The sequence below is a fragment of the Caenorhabditis elegans genome, chromosome II (assembly GCF_000002985.6).
Source record: "Caenorhabditis elegans chromosome II".
Lineage (NCBI taxonomy): Eukaryota > Metazoa > Nematoda > Chromadorea > Rhabditida > Rhabditidae > Caenorhabditis > Caenorhabditis elegans.
The window spans coordinates 10,824,123-10,843,706 of record NC_003280.10 but is presented as its reverse complement, the minus strand read 5'-3'; the positions used below and the strand labels follow the sequence as shown (position 1 = coordinate 10,843,706).

Sequence of the window (19,584 nt, the reverse complement as noted above, 5' to 3'; positions counted from 1 at the left end):
TCTCTTACTGCTGCTTCTCTAGTAATTTGTTTACTATCGGAATAAACAGAGAAAAAGAATAGCATTCCACACACATTTTACAGAATGGAAGCCGTTCGAACTAATGCTGATTTTCGATTCTTCATGCAATGGCCTTTCGGGGTTCTTATGGGATTTCAGACGGTAAATATTTGTTAAAAAGTATTTATTAATTAAAAAAAATCATCTTGCTTTCTCAAAAATATTCGTAAAACTATTTATTTTTAGAAAATTTAAAAAAAGAGAGGATAAAGATTTATCAAAAGAAAGAAATACGAATTTTTAAAAACGGAAATTTTTGAAATTTGGTAGGTGTTCTCCAATAGTCGAAAAAATCTAAAATTCCGATTAATCTAAAATATTTAAATTTCTTTTTTAATCATTATTTTCTCACAAAACACCGAAACGATCCAATTTATGTTAATTTTGATTTCAAAAAATGCGTTTTTTTAATAGAGAAATACAAGAAATATTTGAAATTTATAAGATGTTCTCAACAACGTCGGAATTTTAATTATTAACTAAAAAAAAGGAAATTGTTTTTTTCCTAGCTTTTCCAAAGAACCCAAAATGTTAGATTTTTCAGGGGTTTTTTTTGGAAAAAGAAAAAAATCGGAAAATGTCGATTTATTAATAATTTATTTTTTTTACAGAAAAAAATGGATGGAAATTATTAGAATTTAAAATTTTAATTTTATATTTGAAAAATTTAAAAATTCCACAGAGTCGGGAAAACAAAAAATATTTTAAAAAATTATATCAAAATCTGAATTGCAGCTCTTCTCTCTCATCTCACTGATCGTCTTCTACTTTGCTCCATTTCTATACGAAGGAACATCATTCGTCATTTTCATTCTCACACTTCTCCTCGTCTGCAGTATTGTTCACAACATTATCCACGTTTTCGGATTCCATCGTCGCGTTTTTCTCATCGCTGGACGCGCTCTGTACATTCCGGCGACGCTTTTGGTATGACTCGAATGATCCGAGTTTTTTTTTTCGAAAACGAAAAAAAAAGTATTTTGGAAGAAACTTTAATATTTTGATCAAAATGGCAATGGTTTTATAAGTATAATTTTTTTGAAAAACACATAACATTTGGAAATATATGAACTTTTCTGTTAGTGGCAGGTTAACAGGTTTTTATGGTTTTTTTTTTCAAAAAAAAAGAAAAAGAAAAAAAACTAGATTTTCGTATTAATTTAAACAATTTTCAGGTATTCCTAACGTCTGCAGTATGCTGTATCGGAATGGGTGTCTCAACGCTGATTGTACTCATCGGATTTGTTGATTCGCTTCGTTTCAGTTTCCGGCTCATTATTGTCTACGCGATTCTCACGGTAATCATAAATTACCGTAGTTTTAGGGACAAATAAATACTTTTTTTAAGAACCCAAAAAACGACAAAAAAAATTGTAAATTTAAAATTTTATTTTGAAAAACTTCAAAATCTTGATTAAAAATTAACCCTTTTGTAATTTTTGGAAAAAAAAATTCTGAAGATTTATGAGTTTTCCAGTGGATCGGAATTTTTTCTTTTTTCGCTTACCTTTTTTCCAAAAAAAAAACGAAAAATAAAGCTATTAGGTATTTGGCGGTAAAACTGTATATTCAAACTTTTCTGTTAGTTTCCTCGATTTTCAAGCATTTTCCGTGATTTTTTTTGTCTAAATTATGTTTAAAAAATCTGATTTTTTTTTCATAAATTTCGACTATAAAATCATTAAAAACTACTGAAAACCTAGCAAAACAGACGAAAAATGCTTGAAAATTGTCAAAACTAATCAAAAAAATTCGAATTCACTGCATTACCGCCAATTACCTAACGAGACCCTCGCTTCGGGGGCGGAGCGTGTATTCATCATAAAAAACTTAATTTTTTCCAGGCAACATGTGCAATTCTGACATTTGCGTGCACAAAAATCGTGATGCTCCTGTTCCGTGCGGCTCCAAATGGGCAGATCAAGGGTCTTGTACAAGTCGTCATTGAGGGTGATCGTACGTCGAAGATCACAGGAGCACATGCTACGAGCACCACAACCACTACCACAACGACAACGACCACCACGACGACTACCAATTTTGTTTGAATTCACTAAATTTATTCAATTTATATTACTACATTTGTCATTCCAAAAAATCTCACATCGATCGCATATTTTGCCCTTCACCACACGCATTTCGCTTTTTTCCTACTTAACTTATTCTATTGTTTAAGCATTAAATCAACTTTGTTATTGACCCTTGCCACCATGAGATTCCGCTTTAATCTTGTCACATGATTCATTCTGATAAATTTTCCAAAAAAAAACACAAGTAAAATACACTCACCTTTATGAGATGAAACAAATGGAAAAAATGGGAAAATAGTAAATATATTGAAATAAATAAATGAAACATCGAGATTGAAAAATAAAGTAAGATCAGAGAGGGGGGAGAATTTACATTGAGATCTGAATTATTCAATCTACTCGAAGTCATCGTCGTCGACGACAATAGGCTTCTTCTTTGGAGGTTCTTTGTCATTCTTCTGAGCTCCCTTCTTGGCGGCGGCGTCCTTCTTTGCTTTTCCAGCATCTGTGAGCTCAAGAGCTTGTGCCTGTAGAACTTTATCCTGGCAAAGTACTGCAATATCTCCTCCATTGAGACGTGTACATGTAGAATGTCCATCGGCAAAACGTGTTTGGAAGAGAACATCTGCATTTGAGAACATTCCTTGTTTGAGTGAGACGATGATGAACTGCAAAAAATTATTTTAATTTTGAGAAGTACTTTTTTTGCATTAAAGAATCCGAAAATAGACTAAGATTCAGAAAAAAGCACAACGGAAAACGAAGGAAATAGCAAGATTGAAAATATCTTTTTTCCTGAATTTGAGACTATTTTTCGGTTTTTTTTAAAGCGAAATCTTTAAAAACTAACCTGATTATGATGGAAATGCGTCTTGATCATCATTCCAATATTCGCGGTGTGTGACAAATCAAGGGCCGCATCAACTTCGTCGAGAATATACAATGGAGCTGGCTTGAATTTCAGCATAGCTAAAATCAGTGACAACGCGACAAGAGACCGCTGTCCTCCAGAAAGTTCATGTAAACTATCCTTGACGACTCCACCGAATGAGACTTTCACTTCAAGACCCTCACAAACTGTCTTTCCCTCTGGAGGTACCAGTGAGGCATGGGCATCGGGAAGCAGGCAGTTGAAGATTTGTCCAAAGTCCTGAAAATATACATTCTTTCATTTTATTTATTATCTCAAAAAAAATTGAAAAAAAGGGCTCAAGATCGGCAAAAGTGTCTCAGAATTGTATAAGATTGATCTCACAGCAATTCGAATTAAATCGTAGTAATTTTTTAGACATCATTGACATGCTGCCGGCCTCGAACCCGCGAGCGATTGCACACAGCGCACACATGCTAACCACTAGACCACGCGCGACGCACCTTGTTCACCGACTCGTGTGCCCTAATCAACTCGTCCACTTTCTTCTTGTCGAGGGTGGCAATCGTTTTTTTCAACATGTTGAAGTCCTCCGTGATGCGTTCTCGTTTGTTTTTGATGTCCAGGACCTAGAAATATTGAAGATTTAAGAAAAAAATCAAAAAATATGTCTTTTTCAAAAAAAATTAAAAATTTCAGTATTTTAAACGAATGTTTCTTTGTAATAAAAAGCAACATCCTATTTTTCAATCGTTTTTCAGCTCAGCTTTCTGTAATAATTCCAATTTTTTTTTTAAATAAATGTATTTTTCCATAAATTTTTTTTGCCCATTTATTTCAGTTTTTTGAGTTTTCTAGTTTTCGACGACGCTCTTTCTCCTGATTCTCACCTTAGCTTCACATGTATCTAAATTCGACACATTTTGAATGCAGCACGATCGTTCAAGTGTCTCAATTTTATCAGTGAGTTCCTTAATCTCATCTTTTCCTTTGCTGACTGTGTATCCTTCAAAATCATATAGACCACCCTTTTTATTGAAATGAGCCTCCTCATCGGATAACCATTCAAACTTTTTCAACTTTGAACGAGCTTCTTTCCGATTTGAAGCTTCAGACTGTTGAAGAGAAGTCAATTCTTTTTCTTTTTCTTCTCGCTTGCTTTTCTGAAATAGAATTATCATTTATGCAGAGAATTGGAAATTATATATGTGAAGTGGGGATTTAGTTTGAAAAATACTTGAAATAATCCAATATACTGAAAAAATAAAAAATCAAGAAAGATCCACGATTTCAACTTTCAAAAAATTTCAATTTCCTCTAATGATGGGGGCAGATAGCTCAGTCGGTAGTGGTGGTCGCTAGCAGTCTGGAGGTCACGAGTTCAAGTCCGGCCTCACCCCCTAGGTTCACCCAGCCTCCATTGGGAAGTGGAGCAATCCACGACTGGATTATCGGCCACAGTCCCCGGCTAGGACGTGGCTTAAATTACAGCCCAGAGGGATCACCACCAGGCAGTGTACCTGAATCCCAGATCCGCAGTGCATAGCACTTGAAGAACGGATCTTCCTTTAATCCTTTAATTTTTTTTAATCACCGTCTTCGAACTCAGTCTACATGCGGCAAATTATCAGAATTTGCCGGGAACGAAAAAATTTCAAAAATGTGGGCTTGCCGAATTTACCGAGCTCGGCAAATTTTCAAATTAGCCGCACACATTCAAATTTTTTATAAAAATTTTGCCAATCGAACGAAAACCAGTGAAGTTTTTTCCATTATTTTTGGTACTTTTTGAGCTCCAAAAATATTGCGATTTACTGAGTATGACGACCAAGGGTGTCATTTTTCGATTTTTTCGATGTTTTTCGGTGAAAATCGAAAAACGAAAATTTTCGGTTTTTCAATTTTCAAAAAATCGAAAAACCGACACCATTGATGACGACCACGGCAAATTTGCCGAACACCGCTGACCCGCCCACTTCGCCTGATTGGTTGAAAAGTGGGCGGAACGAATCGCTCATTGGTGCGCAGACTGACTCACAGTTCTCATTTTGGAGAGAATTTAAAACTTCAAATTTTTGAAATTTGAAATTTTCGATCTTCAGTGATTTCTTTTGCATTTTTCTCTCGTATATTGAAAAATTCCGAGTATATTAAAACGAATTCCTCCATTTTCCAAATTCCAATGCGTCGAAACTTACAGTTTTCGCCTTCTCCCTTATCAATGCATCACATTCTTTGGCGATTTTTCCGAGTCGAGTGCTAATTTGACGTTGATTATTCTTCAAATCGTTCAGCTTTGCCTGAGCCGCTTTTTGTTCGAGTTCAGCATCCTTGAGCGCTGCTATTGCATTTGGCAGCTTTTCTTCCAACTCATCACATTCTTTCTTCTTCTGCTCCCATATGCCTTCGTCTTTTTTTATTGTCTTTTCCATTTCTTCCACAGTGGCTCTGAAATCGTATTTTATTGCTGTTATTCACAAAATCTACATTTTTTGGGTTTTTTTTTGACAAAGATGGGGGTTTTTCTGATTTTGAAGCGAAAATACGATTTTTATGTTGTTTTTTTCGGTTTTTCGATTTTTAAAAATTACTGGAAAACCGAAAATTTTTTGAATTTTTTGCGAAAAAATGTCAATTTTTCGTAAAAAGCTTAAAAATTCGATTTTTTTCCGTTTCATAAGAAATTTTGATATTTTTTTTTAAAAACAAACCAAATTTGCTTTTAAAAATCGAAAATTTTTACATCAGTTTTTTTTTTTGGTTTTTTTCGAACCAAAAAAAATTTTTTGTTTTAGTTGGTATGAATTTTAAAAAATCGGAAATTTTTTTTGCAACAGCCCTGACCGACACCCTTGTTTGGAAGAGAAATAAAAAAAAATTTCTTCACCGAAAAAAATTTACTACGGTAAAAAAAGTGCCGAAACTTTTTTTTTTCGTTTTTTTTAAAATCAAGCCCATAAGCTCATACTCACTGTAGCAACATGACTTCTCGTCTTGCCTTCTCTCCTCGATTCTTATTCTGTGCTACAGTCTGCTCAGCTTTCTGTAGCAATGCGGTCAATTCCTTCTTCCGTTTTTCTTGCGAATTCTTGTCTTTATTCTTCATAGATTCAAGTGTTTTAATCTTGTCTTCAACATCTTTCAAAGTCTTAACCGTTGCCTCAATTTCTGCCTGATTCTTCTCATATTCCTCACTGTGCACCTTCAAATCACGAACCACAATTCCAAACTCTGAATTATTGATATTTGTCTTCACTTGAGCCAATTTTCTCATTGCTGTCGCTAGTTGATTGTTCAAATCACGACATTTCTGCGATGATGCTTCGGTAAGCTGCAGCTCCCGATTCAAAGCGTCCAGCTCTCTCTGTTGAGCTTCAATCTGTGGTCTTCGTGCATACATTGGTTCGAGTGCAATCAGTGCCGGTTTATTTCCTGGATCATTGTATCCTCCAGTCATAATTCCATTCGTTCTCACATCATCTCCACGCCGAGTAATCATTCGAGTTTTGGCAACTTCGTCGTAGGCGATTTCTCTGGCAACGTCCAATGAGTCGACGACGAGAATCTAAAAACGAAAATCTTATTAAATATTTTTTGTTCGAAATTTTGGGAAGTCTCATCGTTAAATTGAGCACTAAAAAAAATAAAAAACCAATACATACCTGCCCAACAGCGTTCAGAATTGTATTGCTAATGAAATCGGGATACTCAATCAAATCAATCATTTTGGTGACTGTATCGTTGTATTTTTCTGCCTGAAAAAAAATTATTTGTACACATCCAGAGATTTTAATTTTTCTTTATATAATTTTTTTTGTTTTTTCTATACCAAAAATTCAAATTTCTGCGAAAAATTAGAATGGTAACTTTCTTCCAGAAATATATACATTCCAGGGGTAAACGTTTTTTTTTTTTGGCAAATTGTCGATTTGCCGGAAAACCGTAATTGCCGAAATTTTAGTTTTGCACTTTTTTTGTTGGAACTTTAGGAATTTAAGTTTTAATCGGCAAAATTGTACGCATCCTATGAATGTTCATACATCTACTTTTTTTTGTGTTATAAAAAAATCCTTGAAAAACTTCCGGCAAATTGATGTCCGGCAAATCGGCAATTTGCCGAATCCACCCCTGATACATTCCTAATACTCGGAGATTGCTTGTTTGAATATGATTATCCAACTTTTCGAATCAAAAATTGGTATAAAAATGTAGAAAATGGGTTCCCTCCATCTGAAAATAATATTAATCTCTGTTGCAAAATTCGAAAAAAAAACTTCAAATGGCAACACTCGGGCAGAATTTGAGGTCTTTTTCTAATTTTGCAACTAAAATGAATATATATTTTTTCAGATTGAGCAAACCCATTTTCTATGTTGTTATATCAATTTTTGATTCATAAACTTGGAATATCATATTGAAACAAGCAGTTTTGTTCGCTTTCCGCACATTTCTACTTTGAACATCCCTGTTGCCGAACGTCTACTTGGTTCCTCCTGCCCCCGTGCTACGTGTCATCCATCAATACATTAAGTCTCGCGTCGTGCAGAAAAGAGTCCCGAACAACTTCCGGATAAAAAAGTCATTCACAATTAACAGTGACGATTAGCTTCACGTTGCTTTTGCCGTTTGCTAGCACATTCCTCCAGAGGAAACTTTTTTTTCCTTTTCAACTTATTGGAGATGCCCTCAACAGAAGAAGAAGAAGACGTGTCAGAGACCGTTTTTCCAGGAAAAAAGAGCAAGGAGGCAGAAGATGGCAGACAAAAGAGCACAACATATGCAAATGGCATTTTTCCTTAAATTTATATTCGCACACGCACACGAGCAGCATACATCATCGTCCACTTTCCTTCTAGTTCACACTGGTGCTCCTCAGTTTTCAACTTTTCAAATGTTTGCATCACTTCGAGAAGAATGGTGTTTCTTCTTTTTTTGCTGTGCTCTTCTTTTTTTTCTTCCATCATCCATGCACGTATCCACCCGACTCCAGGGACTTAATGGCGTCCGACAATTATTCTTTTCTCCATCACCCAACCAGACAATATATGACAATATCCGTAAGAAGCAATTCTGGATAACGATGTCCCAGTTTTATTAGTTAGAAAATTGCCCTTTTCTGTTCGACACAAGGTGATTTCAAATGTGAATTTTGCATGAAAATTGCAAAAAAAAACTCAGTTGAAGAGGGAGAGCGGCTAAAATGGACAGAAAAACACGACGGAAACAAGACGGCAACCGATGATTGATTGACTTCCTGAGGCGACGTGAAGCTCACTTTCTAGTGTTGCTTTTTTTCTTTTCTTTTTGTCTTCGATCCAACTTTATTCTATTAAAGTTTAAGTAAAAGCCGGCAGAAGCGCTTTCCAACTACAAAAGGTTCTCTAAACCTTACATTTTTTCAAAAATTCTCCCCCGTCCCAGAAGCTTCATATAAAAAAGTATGAAGTTATTCTCAGAAACCAACGACTACTCTATTGTTCCATTTTCTCATTAAAAAATGCTCCATTTATTATTATATTATATTGTACTCGGCGACAACGACTACGAACAAGTAATAGCTCTTCTCTACCCAAAAACAACGCGTGAGAAGAGCTCATCTCCAATATAGATGTGCTATTTCCAGTCGTATGTTCAACCCGAAAAATGGCTCTTCCATCTTCCATCTTCCTCACTCAAAACGTCGTCGTGGCTAACTAAGTTTTTTTTTGTCGTTTCCTTTCTTCTTATCTTTGTCTCATTTTCCGTGAATTTGTGTATGTGTTTGTGTATTTACAGCAGCATTCACATCGTCTTCTATTTTACGTCGTTCTTCTTCTTCTATTCGCTACGTTGTTGTTTTTCCACCAATTTCTCTCTTTCAGCGTATTCTCGTTTTGTGTTCGTCTCGTTGTGTGTCTTGGATCCACGGATTTTAATCTAATACTACCGAAAAAAACGTCCTTATTCCTTTCTCTCCATATTTACTAGCTCTGCTTCATTTTCATCTCGTTCTCAAAATCGTATGGAAATTCATGGAACGGCTCGGTGAACGTTGTCTAGATTAGTCCAATGCTCTATAGAATTCATTCCTCAGATAACTCTGGGAAGTTCCAATACTTCAGGAACCACAACTCCATCCCCAAAACAAATATTTTCATCTCCGGATATAGTTAGCTCTGCATCACCTATTCGCTTAATGAATTCAGTCCTCGCGCTAAGTAGAAGACAGAGAAAAAGAGGAGAAAAATAGTGTTTTTTGGGGGTCCCCCCTCCCCCAAAGCTTCGTTCTATTTTGTTATGTGGAGGTGGAGCACTAGGGGCTTGACTGCATACGTCACAACCAAGAAAAATGACGCAGAAACTTAAATTTACCAATTCCCTGTTCACTGTGACAATCCAACTTTTCCTATGTCCTATGTTTAATCCTATGTTTCAATATTCATTTTTTGATGATATTAATTTTATAAAATTGATTCTAGTGAGATTTTTTGTTCTGAAAAGCCTAGAAGCCCATAAAAAATAATTGCGATTCTTAGAATTTGTTTCAAAATTGAATTCATCTTTTCAAAGAACTTCTGTTTTCAAAAGAATTTAAATAAATCTAATCAAAAATCTGTTTTTCTCCCAATTCTTCCTCAAACACCAACCTCACCGAATAAATAGAGCTTTTGAGCTTGAGGTCTCATAAAAACATACGTTTATTTATATACACACATATATGTACGTTGCATATAATCTTACCAGCCGCTGACCGCGCCTATGGCGCGGCCAACGACTGGCAACATTTGAAATGTTTGACACAATCATTCAAAAATGGCTTATGAAAAAATAATGAAACTTTCACATCTTCCCAAATGTTCCCGACTCTAAGCAAGAAACTATCAAAATATCTTGACATTATCCTCACCAATTCCCAAGCCAATACATTTTCAAAAACTTAAAACGCAATTTTCCACCAAACTCCAATAATCCTACAATAATCCTACAGCACCCCAACAGTACCACTACAGTACCTTGACACTATTCCCTACCAACTCCCGACCAACACCTCTTCAAAATGTTTTAAACTCAAAATTTCCTAAACTACAGTAACCCTACCGTATACCTACAGTACTCCTACAGTACCACTACAGTACCTTGACATTATCCCTCACCAACTCCCAACCCAATACATCTTCTGTAGAGAAAAACTACACCTCTTCGAGCCAACACCTCTTCAAAATGTTTTAAACTCAAAATTTCCTAAACTACAGTAACCCTACCGTATACCTACAGTACTCCTACAGTACCACTACAGTACCTTGACATTATCCCTCACCAACTCCCAACCCAATACATCTTCTGTAGAGAAAAACTCAATTGTTCCTAAACTACAGTAACCCTACCGTATACCTACAGTACTCCTACAGTACCACTACAGTACTTTGACATTATCCCTCACCAACTCCCAACCCAATACTTCTTCTGTAGACAAAACCTCAATGTTTCCTAAACTACAGAAACCCTACCGTATACCTACAGTACTACTACAGTACCTTGACATTATCCCCCAGCAACTCTCTACCCAATACCTCTTCTGTAGACAAAAACTCAATTTTTCGTAAACTACAGTAACCCTACCGTATACCTACAATACTACTACAGTACTACTACAGTACCTTGGCATTATCCCCCAGCAACTCTCTACCCAATACCTCTTCTGTAGACAAAAACTCAATTTTCCTAAACTACAGAAACCCTACCGTATACCTACAGTACTCCTACAGTACTACTACAGTACCTTGACATTATCCCCCAGCAACTCTCTACCCAATACCTCTTCTGTAGACAAAAACTCAATTTTCCTAAACTACAGTAACCCTACCGTATACCTACAGTACTCCTACAGTACTACTACAGTACCTTGACATTATCCCCCAGCAACTCCCAACCCAATACCTCTTCTGTATACAAAAACTCAATTTTTCCTAAACTACAGTAACCCTACCGTATACCTAAAGTACTCCTACAGTACTACTACAGTACCTTGACATTATCCCCCAGCAACTCCCAACCCAATACCTCTTCTGTATACAAAAACTCAATTTTTCCTAAACTACAGTAACCCTACCGTATACCTACAGTACTCCTACAGTACTACTACAGTACCTTGACATTATCCCTCACCATCTCCCAACCCAATACCTCTTCCAACTACAGAAAAGAGAGTTGAAAGATCAAAGATCAAACTACAAACTACAAACGGACGGAAGGACACGCGCTTTATATATAGTAAATTGATATGGTGGTGCACAGAGATTTTTTGGTTTTTTTGCTGATATTTTGACGAAAAATTGATTCTTTTGTTTTTTAGTTTAAAAAAATAAAAAGAAACGTTCACTTTTTCACAAACTATTACAGAAACACAAAATTCTGATATTGCGTATTGGGCAACATATTTGACGCACAAAATATCTCGTAGCGAAAACTACAGTAATTCTTTAAATGAGTACTGTAGAGCTTGTGTCGATTTACGGGCTCGAATTTTTTTAATTTCGAGAATCTAGCCCGTAAATCGTTACAAGAGCTACAGTAGTCTTTTAAAGAATTACTGTAGTTTTCGCTACGAGATATTTTGCGCGTCAAATATGTTTGTGCAAATTCAACAGAATTTTTGCAATTTTCAACCAACATTTTAATCAAAAAAAAAAGTAATCTTTCCACTCACAATTTCTTTAGCCCTCCTAAGTTTTACATCCGGCAATGTATTGTAGCTACTCGCGTTTCTCGCGTTCTCAGATACTGGAATCATCGTTTTACGTGACGTAAACGCTTTACCGTCGATGAGAATACGGGCAATATCTTGAGTGCTGACGACGACGTTGCCAAGCTGAAATTTATAGGCAAATTATTATTGATAGAAAGATTTCAACCGAGAATGTCGTTTTTCGATTTTATTGGTAACCGAAAATAATCATGAATTTTCGAGCAAAAAATCAAACATTTTCGTTTATATCTGGTAAAAACCTTCTTTTTTTTTAAAATAATTTCCGGTTATTTTTTAAGATTTTAAATAAAAACCTCTATTATGGCCTTGTTTACGCAGTTTGTGTACTCCTCGAGGGGAAGTGTGCAATTTATTTGTTGGCCTATTTGAACTGTTTTCGCTATTTTTTTGAAATTGATTTTAGCTGTGTTTTCGGTGAAAACCTATATAGTTACTGTTGAAAATCCCATTTTCGCAACAGTATATATGTGATTTTTACCAAAAAAAAACATAATAAATACGAGATAGCCTAGCGATTGAAATCTTAAATACAAAAAGAATTAGCGAGTATGATCAAAAATCCAGAAGTTTAAAATAAAGAGCCAAAATCTCTGCAAGAACTCTTTCTCACTTCTCCTCGAGGGGTACACGAGCTTCGTAAATCGACACATGACCGTGCTAGGGGCTTACACGCTTTTACGACAATTCTTTATCAAATTGGAGTATTACCGGTACAGAGAGTGTAGATAGTTAGAGAGTGCCAGACATCCGGGACCCAATGGGGCGGGGCGCGCGGAAGAGACGATTTGTGTCGATTTACGAAATTTTCCTCGTTGTCATCATTTCGTAAATCGACACAAATCGTCTCTTCCGCGCGCCCCGCCCCGTTGGGTCCCGGATGTCTGGCACTCTCTAACTATCTACACTCTCTGTACCGGTAATAGTAACAGTGACTTCCATTATATTTGCAATTATGTTTTTTTTCAGAACTATTAAATTTTAAACTGAACCCCCTTTCTCGCCCATCCTCAAAAAAAAGAGGTTCACATTGAGTTCACATCGTGATTTGATTCAGCACAAGAGGATCAAATTTCTAATCTCTAATTCTCAAATTCCATTCCATTTCCCCCTCCTCCTGTGCTGTACTAATCCGCAAGCTATAATATCTATTCAATTCGAGATAATCAGTAAGTTATTCGTCGTTCGAAAACACTCAACCACCCTCACAAGCTTTAACAGCATTTAGAAAACTCGGAGAAAAAATTTCCAGTAATTTCTAATTGCACATCAAGCAATTTTTCTTCCTTCCTTCGTTGGTTTTCCTCCTCCTTCCTCCTTCTTTCTCTTTTTTGTGAGTCCCATCGTCTTCCGCTAGTGTCTTTAATTAATCCCTCTCGCCCCGTGGGTTTTCCCTTTGCTCCTTCCACACAAACTGCTGTGCACCCAAATCTAATTCTCCGCCTCTTTTTTTGTGCCATTCATTCTTCGATCATTTTCGTTACTCCTCACTCTTCTACATCGAAACCCTGGGACCCCAAAACGACGATGATGATGATGACGGCGACGAGGACGAGGACGAGGAGGAGGACGCGAAAAACTAAAATAAAGAAAACGAGAGGAGGAGGAGGAGCCGTATGGGAAGGAGAATGAGACGAAACGAGCCGAGCCAGTAGAGCTGTATTCTTCAACGTCCTTTCTAAGTGATTATTCTTCTTTTCAGTACTTTTCAACTTTTAGGTTCTTTTTTATAGTTTTACTTCTTCTTTACGAGCCAGTTGTCGCAACTTTGAAATCGGATATTCCATCCATCAAAGAATGAGCACCTAACTAAGAATTCGTGACATCAAGCATCCGGTAGAGAGAGAGACTCCCATCCAATTATATTTCATGCAGATCGACACTTATTTTCAGCTTGCCACCAACCGTGTCCAACTCTCATCGTATATTGGAAAATAGATGAGAACAACAAGTGATGTTTTTTTTCTTAAATACAGAATCTAGAAACTCTCTTGCTATTCCATCAGGAGAAGTAAAAAAAAAGACCTCAAGTTCGACACGGACGTCCATCACTTCTTCGAAGGGGCACTCAACTCAACTTTCGTCGAAACGTGACTTTTCCATTGCAACTCCGCCTCCTCCCTGCCTCTTTTGCACCCCTCTTCACCATTCTCTTCTGATTCTTTGGAGCCAATACCACCGCCACAGAGCTCTCCCTATTATCAATCATCCCCGTCTCCGAGCTCTCGATCATTTCGTGTTTTGGCTCTAAAAAAAGCGACCACGACCAATTGAGCGCCCGGGGGGAGACCAGACCACCGACAGATATTCGTAGAGGCGTGTTCGACACACACAAAGGGTCCTCTTGTCGTTCTCCAAAAAAATTCTAGCCAGAGCTTTCACATTAGTCATGTTTTGCATCAGCAAAAAAAATGCCGTAGTATTCCTTCTTTCACATTTTTTTTTTGTGCATATCGTCGTGCCATTCACGCCGCCGAGATATCTCCATTCAGAACGCGTGCGCGCTTTATAGCTCCCGTCTTGTTCTCAGCTCCTCCTGGTTTTTTTTTCGCATTTATTTTTCCAATCCGGTTTTTTTTTCGCTTGGTTTCTTCATTTTGTTCAAATGTGCGCCGTTCCGTTTCTTGGTGCATCTATATACATATATATTCTTCCTAATCGTGCCTATTGTGTGTGTATTTCACTGTTATTTTTGGTGTCGTGTCCTTTCATTCCTTTCATTGTGGCAGTAAATTAGCGCACTTTGTGTTTGACACTCCGAATCAAAAGAGGAAAGAGAGAAGACAGGAAACGACAACTCTTTCCTTATTTCTTCGTCTTATTCTCTCTATCCATCTATATTTCATGAATTCATTCTTGGAATCATTTTTCAAACTAATCCGATGAATTTTACAGACATGACATCAGTTGAGGATGTGATAACTCTTAATGTGGGTGGCACAATGTATACAACCACTCGGAGCACGTTGAGTAAAGAAACCGACACATTACTAGCAAATATTGCGTCCGGCTCTTTATCAGAAGATGAGCAAGCTAACGTTGTCACACTGCCAGATGGAACCCTATTCGTTGATCGAGACGGACCACTATTCGCCTATGTGCTGCACTTTTTACGAACCGACAAACTATCCCTTCCAGAGCAGTTTCGTGAAGTTGCTCGACTGAAAGATGAAGCAGACTTTTATCGCCTCGAACGATTCTCAACACTTCTATCCAACGCCTCATCAATTTCTCCTCGTCCGCGCACTGCGAATGGGTATAACACCATTACGTCTGGTGCCGAGACGGGTTTGTTTGTTTGTTTTTGGGTGGGGGTCCTACTCTAAGCTCATGTGTCGTGTGTCTTGTTGAAAAACCGAATTTCATGACCTTTCGGATCTCACGGATGTGATAATAGTGTTGACTAAAGATCGCACGATGCTTGTCTGACTAATACATCTATATGTATATATTTTTTCTGACATTAATCCCAATCCCAATTCTAATTCTAAATACAAGTACAAAAACAATTTCAGGCGGCTACATTACCCTTGGCTACCGGGGCACATTTGCCTTCGGACGAGACGGACAAGCCGATGTGAAATTCCGAAAACTGCACAGAATTCTAGTGTGTGGACGAGCGACACTGTGCCGGGAAGTGTTCGCAGATACACTGAACGAGAGTCGTGATCCGGGCGGTCCTGATGATGGCGAGCGATACACGTCGCGATTGTACTTGAAGCATCAGTGTCTAGAGAGGGTAAGCTTTTTGTTGTCCAGATGACAATCAAATTGCATCAATATATTTTTCTAGGCGTGCGATTTGATGGCCGAGAAGGGTTTTAAACTCGTTGCCACATGCTGTTCCGGAGCAAACGGGCTCGCCGCCGCAAATCATCCAATTCTCACAAGCAATATGGGCAACATTAATCAGACGGTGAGTAGTAGTATGCATGTATGTGTGTGTGGGCCACTTGACGAAATTGAAAATTTCCTTTTTACATTCCCCATTTCATTTTTTTTGCAGGAGCTCATGAATCACAGAAACTGCGGGGACTATGAAGAGCAACGTTGGGCACACTACACCGAATATGTGTTTTTCCGTGAACCACAATCCGGATACATTACTCCAACTTCACGAGAATTGTAATTTGTCTACAGTTCTTGCAATTTTTTTTCCTGCTATTTATATTCCTATTTAATTTTTTTTTTCAATTTCCAAAAAAACCCTCCTTTTTAAACTTTTCTCTAAACTTTCCCTGTGGCTTTTTTTCTATTTTTTTCAAATCTTTTGTCAAATGTGTCATAGTGATAAACTTAGCCGACACTTCAAAATTGATATTTAAATTAATTTAAAAAAAAACAACTAACCACACCACCAAGAGCAATATCTGCAGCAACAGCGAATTGCTCGCATCCTGGTTTCATTTTGATAAGATGGGCGACATATCCGAATACGTCCCGCTTTTCATCAAATTTATCGATATGTAGTGGAGGACGTTGGTAGTTCAATGCATATCGACCATCCCTGGAAAGAAAAATTTGTTTAAAAAAATAAACTTCAATGTTGCAAATTAAATTTTCGTTTTTTTTTGTTTTTTGGTCTGAAAAAAAAACCAAAAATATCATTGAGACGTTTTGAAAATTTGCTATGCCGGTTCAAAATTTAAAAAAAATTATTTTTTTCAGCTAAGATCTTGAATTTTGCCAACTTTTCAGTGTAGTAACGGCCGGAATTTGGTTTTAAATAGCCACAATTTATTGCATATTGTGATAGTTTATCACGCAATTTTCCTAAATTTTGGTGCTTTTTCAGTTGATTATGCCGAAACTCTCGAAAAAAAATTCGCGAAATTTGAAATTTTAGCTGAAAAAAAGCATTAATTTTTGAAAAACAACTGTTTTAAAATTAAAAAAAGTTTTCTCAAAATTCCGAAAGAAAACTATTTTTTAAAGCTAATATCTCGAATTTTACCAACTTTTCAGTGTCATAACGGCCGGAACTTGGTTCGTAGTAAATTATCACTCTTTATTGCACGTTTTTTCGTTAATGTTGATGGCTTTTCGGTCGATTTCACCAAAAATGTGCAGAAAATGCACCTGAATTCACGAAAAAAAAACGCATAATATACTACAAAAATATATGTTTTTTTTTTTTCATATTTAAATATGCAATAAAAAGGCGATAATTGAATAAAAACCAAGTTCCGCTCGCTGCGATACTGAAAAATTGACAAAATTCGGGTTTTATTATGAAAATAGGTTTTTTTTTTTAAATTTTGAAACGGTATAACTCTTTTAAAATGAATTTTCACACAAAACCTTACTTGTATGAATTCAGAAGTCTCGTATCCATATCCTTGAGCTTAGTGATGCTCTCATGCAATTTTGCAGCGTGTTCTCGTTTCTCCGTATCAGCATCTATATTGAAACCCAATAATTGAAGTTGCTTATTGATCTCATCGACCTGAATATTTTTAAGTTTTCGGAGAAAAAAAAATTGAAATATCTGATACCTCTTTTTGATAATTATCGGCACTTCCAATGTCAGATTTACTTCTGGCTGAGAGAGTAGCTTTTTCGCCTTCCAAATGTTTAATTTGGTTGTGTAGACGTTCACCGCTGAAATAAATTGCCAATTTTTCAATGATATTCCTATTTAAAAAAGTACATTTCTTCTTTTGTCCCATTAAATTTACTGAATTTCCAAATTAATGCATTATTTTTTCGATGTTGTGTTTTCTTTCAATTTTTGCAATTTTTCAATGAAATTACATCGTTTGTAGTCAATTTTTTATCGTTTTATGTTAATTTTTCTGTTTAAAAATTGTTTAAAACCAGTTTTCAATGTAAAAATAGTATAAAACTGGTTTAAAATTTTTTAAACAGAAAACTGAAGAGAAAACGACAGAATAATTTCATTGAAAGTATCCGCAAAAAAACTATCATTGACGTTTTCAAAAAGCGAAAAAACGAAACTTTTTGTTTTTCGATTTTTCTTAAAATATCTCAAAATTTTTGTCATTATTCTTATCGACATAAACAAAATTAGATTTTTTGTTCCAATTCTCAGGAAAGTTACCGTTTCTTCGCAGCAGTAATCCCAGATGACATTTGAGACGCAGTCGACTTGCAAGACTGTATTTCACTCTCAATCGACACATGTTCTCCTTTGTCATTAGCAATTGTTCCTCTCGTTAGGGATTCGAGGTCATTACGGTATTTTGTGACGAGCTGAAATTGTTTTTTTTTAACTTTATTTTTAGAATAATTTCTCGAACTTACAGCTTCATCATCAGATTGACTTTGAATATCTTTCGAGTTAGCCGCCTTTGAATCTTCGTGTTCTTTTCGTTTTGCGTCGAGAACTTCACGATCTTTTGACAAGCTTTTGTTGATTTGTTCACCTTCCTTTTTGAGTTTATTGATTGTTTCAACCAATTGATTTTTGACAGTCTCCTTCTGAAGCATTATAGATTGTTTCGAAAGATGAGCCGCTGAAAGTGCAGCCTCTTCATGTTGATCATCTCGAGATTCTTCCATCTTTTTCTTCTCATCTTCCTTATTCTTCAAGTCAAGATCAAGCTGATTAAACTTTTCACCGAGATCTTCAATTCCCTTTTTGGCATCTTCAATCTCTTTTGCACTTTTTTTCACCGCTTCACATGTTTGAAAGTATTGAAACGCCTCGTATTTTCGGGAAAAGTTCTCTTTGAGTTTCTTGAGACGAGTCACTTCCACCATATTCTTTCTGTCTTCACGGAACTTTACCATTCTCGGATCAATACTTGATTGGAAGATTCTATCAACTTCTTTGAGTTTTGCATCTTTTAAAAACATTGTTTTCTCCGCGTCTTTCTTCTTCTGATCATACATCTTTGTTCCAGCTGCTTCCTCAACCATTCCGAGGATTTCCTCCGGCTTCATGTTTAGCACCGTAGTAATACGACCTTGCATGATGAGAAAATGTGGATTATTCACGTTCAAACCGACGCCACGGAAGAAATCTTGCATTTTTCCATTTGTGGCCGCATGCCCATTCAGTGTGTAACTCGTTGCACATCCTTTTCCAGTTGCTTGAGCTGTGATGATTCTCTGAACGACGATCTCGTCGAGATGTTCCATTCCGAACGGGGAGCATCTTTTATCAGTGTTGTCGAAGCGAACTTGGACGATCGCTTTTGTTCCACCATGGGAAATCAGCTCGTGCATTGATTCTGGAATGATATTTGACTTAATTTTTTTTTCTAAATTTCAATTTAAAAAATCTTTGCTAGAAATATTATGCTACTCTGATCTTGTGCTTTTTCAGTCCGAAAGCGCGTAAGTATCACTATGACAACAAAATAATTTTGTGATGAGAAAGAGCCACATACTTGCTCTGATATTATCGAGCTTATTGATTCCCATAATGAAGCAGATCGAATCGAGAATATTGGATTTTCCACTACCATTGTATCCTGAAATAAAACAATTATTATACTATATTTTATGCTGAAATTAAAGTTTTTCAAACTATTAGTTTTCAGCACAAAACTATACTCACCGGTGATTGCGTTGAAAGTCGGCGAAAAATCGAGAATATCGGTGTGCTTTTGGTACGATTTAAAGCCATCCAGATGGATGGATTTAATGTGCATTATGAGCGCACCCTGTCGAATTGATTTTGAACAAAAATAAGTTATAAGTCGATAACGAGTTTGAGAAAATGTTTATTTCGAAAGCCGAATGAGCTTTGAATGTTTTTTGGCGCGTCTTTTGAGAAGTGTGCAGAGTGGCGTGAGAGTGTTTGCGGACTGGAATGTATGAGATTTGACGCGCAAAAGTTGCCTTGTGATTTTTGTAATTTTTTTCTCCTTTGTTTTTTCTCCTTCGCTATAATTTAGAGTCATTTATTAATT

General features: G+C 36.5%; 3 protein-coding genes and 1 non-coding gene across 4 annotated transcripts; 2 read left to right on the top strand and 2 right to left on the bottom strand.

Annotated features, from left to right (window-relative positions):
- The first annotated feature begins 79 nt into the window (after positions 1-79).
- On the top strand, positions 80-2,325 carry M106.8 (MARVEL domain-containing protein). Its single transcript, NM_001129153.5, has 4 exons — positions 80-162; positions 796-987; positions 1,236-1,358; positions 1,905-2,325. The coding sequence occupies exons 1-4, from the start codon at positions 85-87 to the stop codon at positions 2,106-2,108; spliced, it is 597 nt and encodes a 198-aa protein (NP_001122625.1). The 5' UTR covers positions 80-84; the 3' UTR covers positions 2,109-2,325.
- mix-1 (Mitotic chromosome and X-chromosome-associated protein mix-1) lies at positions 2,283-19,461 on the bottom strand. The gene is made up of 15 exons (NM_063930.8): positions 19,230-19,461; positions 19,060-19,143; positions 17,969-18,900; positions 17,766-17,917; positions 17,200-17,305; positions 17,011-17,150; positions 16,055-16,211; positions 11,648-11,809; positions 6,624-6,716; positions 5,934-6,526; positions 5,160-5,409; positions 3,852-4,124; positions 3,465-3,590; positions 2,941-3,240; positions 2,283-2,758 (listed from the first exon to the last, which is right to left on the bottom strand). The coding sequence occupies exons 1-15, from the start codon at positions 19,321-19,323 to the stop codon at positions 2,486-2,488; spliced, it is 3,735 nt and encodes a 1,244-aa protein (NP_496331.1). The 5' UTR covers positions 19,324-19,461; the 3' UTR covers positions 2,283-2,485.
- M106.6 lies at positions 3,316-3,390 on the bottom strand. Its single transcript, NR_001492.1, has one exon. It is a non-coding gene; the product is annotated as a small nucleolar RNA M106.6 (small nucleolar RNA).
- VM106R.1 (BTB domain-containing protein) lies at positions 14,526-16,019 on the top strand. The gene is made up of 4 exons (NM_001377855.1): positions 14,526-14,992; positions 15,220-15,443; positions 15,498-15,620; positions 15,711-16,019. Exons 1-4 carry the CDS (start codon positions 14,602-14,604, stop codon positions 15,831-15,833), a joined length of 861 nt encoding a protein of 286 aa, NP_001364653.1. The 5' UTR covers positions 14,526-14,601; the 3' UTR covers positions 15,834-16,019.
- Positions 19,462-19,584: the final 123 nt, after the last annotated feature.

What these genes read in the sequence shown, in the direction of transcription:
- M106.8 (NM_001129153.5), top strand. Translation starts at nt 85, where the DNA reads ATGGAAGCCGTTCGAACTAATGCTGATTTTCGATTCTTCATGCAATGG. An exon ending in ACATTCCGGCGACGCTTTTG is followed by an intron (nt 988 to 1,235) that starts GTATGACTCGAA and finishes AACAATTTTCAG; the next exon opens with GTATTCCTAACGTCTGCAGT. An exon ending in TTGTCTACGCGATTCTCACG is followed by an intron (nt 1,359 to 1,904) that starts GTAATCATAAAT and finishes AATTTTTTCCAG; the next exon opens with GCAACATGTGCAATTCTGAC.
- VM106R.1 (NM_001377855.1), top strand. Translation starts at nt 14,602, where the DNA reads ATGACATCAGTTGAGGATGTGATAACTCTTAATGTGGGTGGCACAATG. An exon ending in TACGTCTGGTGCCGAGACGG is followed by an intron (nt 14,993 to 15,219) that starts GTTTGTTTGTTT and finishes AAACAATTTCAG; the next exon opens with GCGGCTACATTACCCTTGGC. An exon ending in TGGGCAACATTAATCAGACG is followed by an intron (nt 15,621 to 15,710) that starts GTGAGTAGTAGT and finishes TTTTTTTTGCAG; the next exon opens with GAGCTCATGAATCACAGAAA.
- mix-1 (NM_063930.8), bottom strand. Translation starts at nt 19,323, where the DNA reads ATGCACATTAAATCCATCCATCTGGATGGCTTTAAATCGTACCAAAAG. An exon ending in GCTCGATAATATCAGAGCAA is followed by an intron (nt 18,901 to 19,059) that starts GTATGTGGCTCT and finishes ATATCATTCCAG; the next exon opens with AATCAATGCACGAGCTGATT. An exon ending in TTAGGAGGGCTAAAGAAATT is followed by an intron (nt 6,717 to 11,647) that starts GTGAGTGGAAAG and finishes ATTTTTTTTCAG; the next exon opens with GCAGAAAAATACAACGATAC.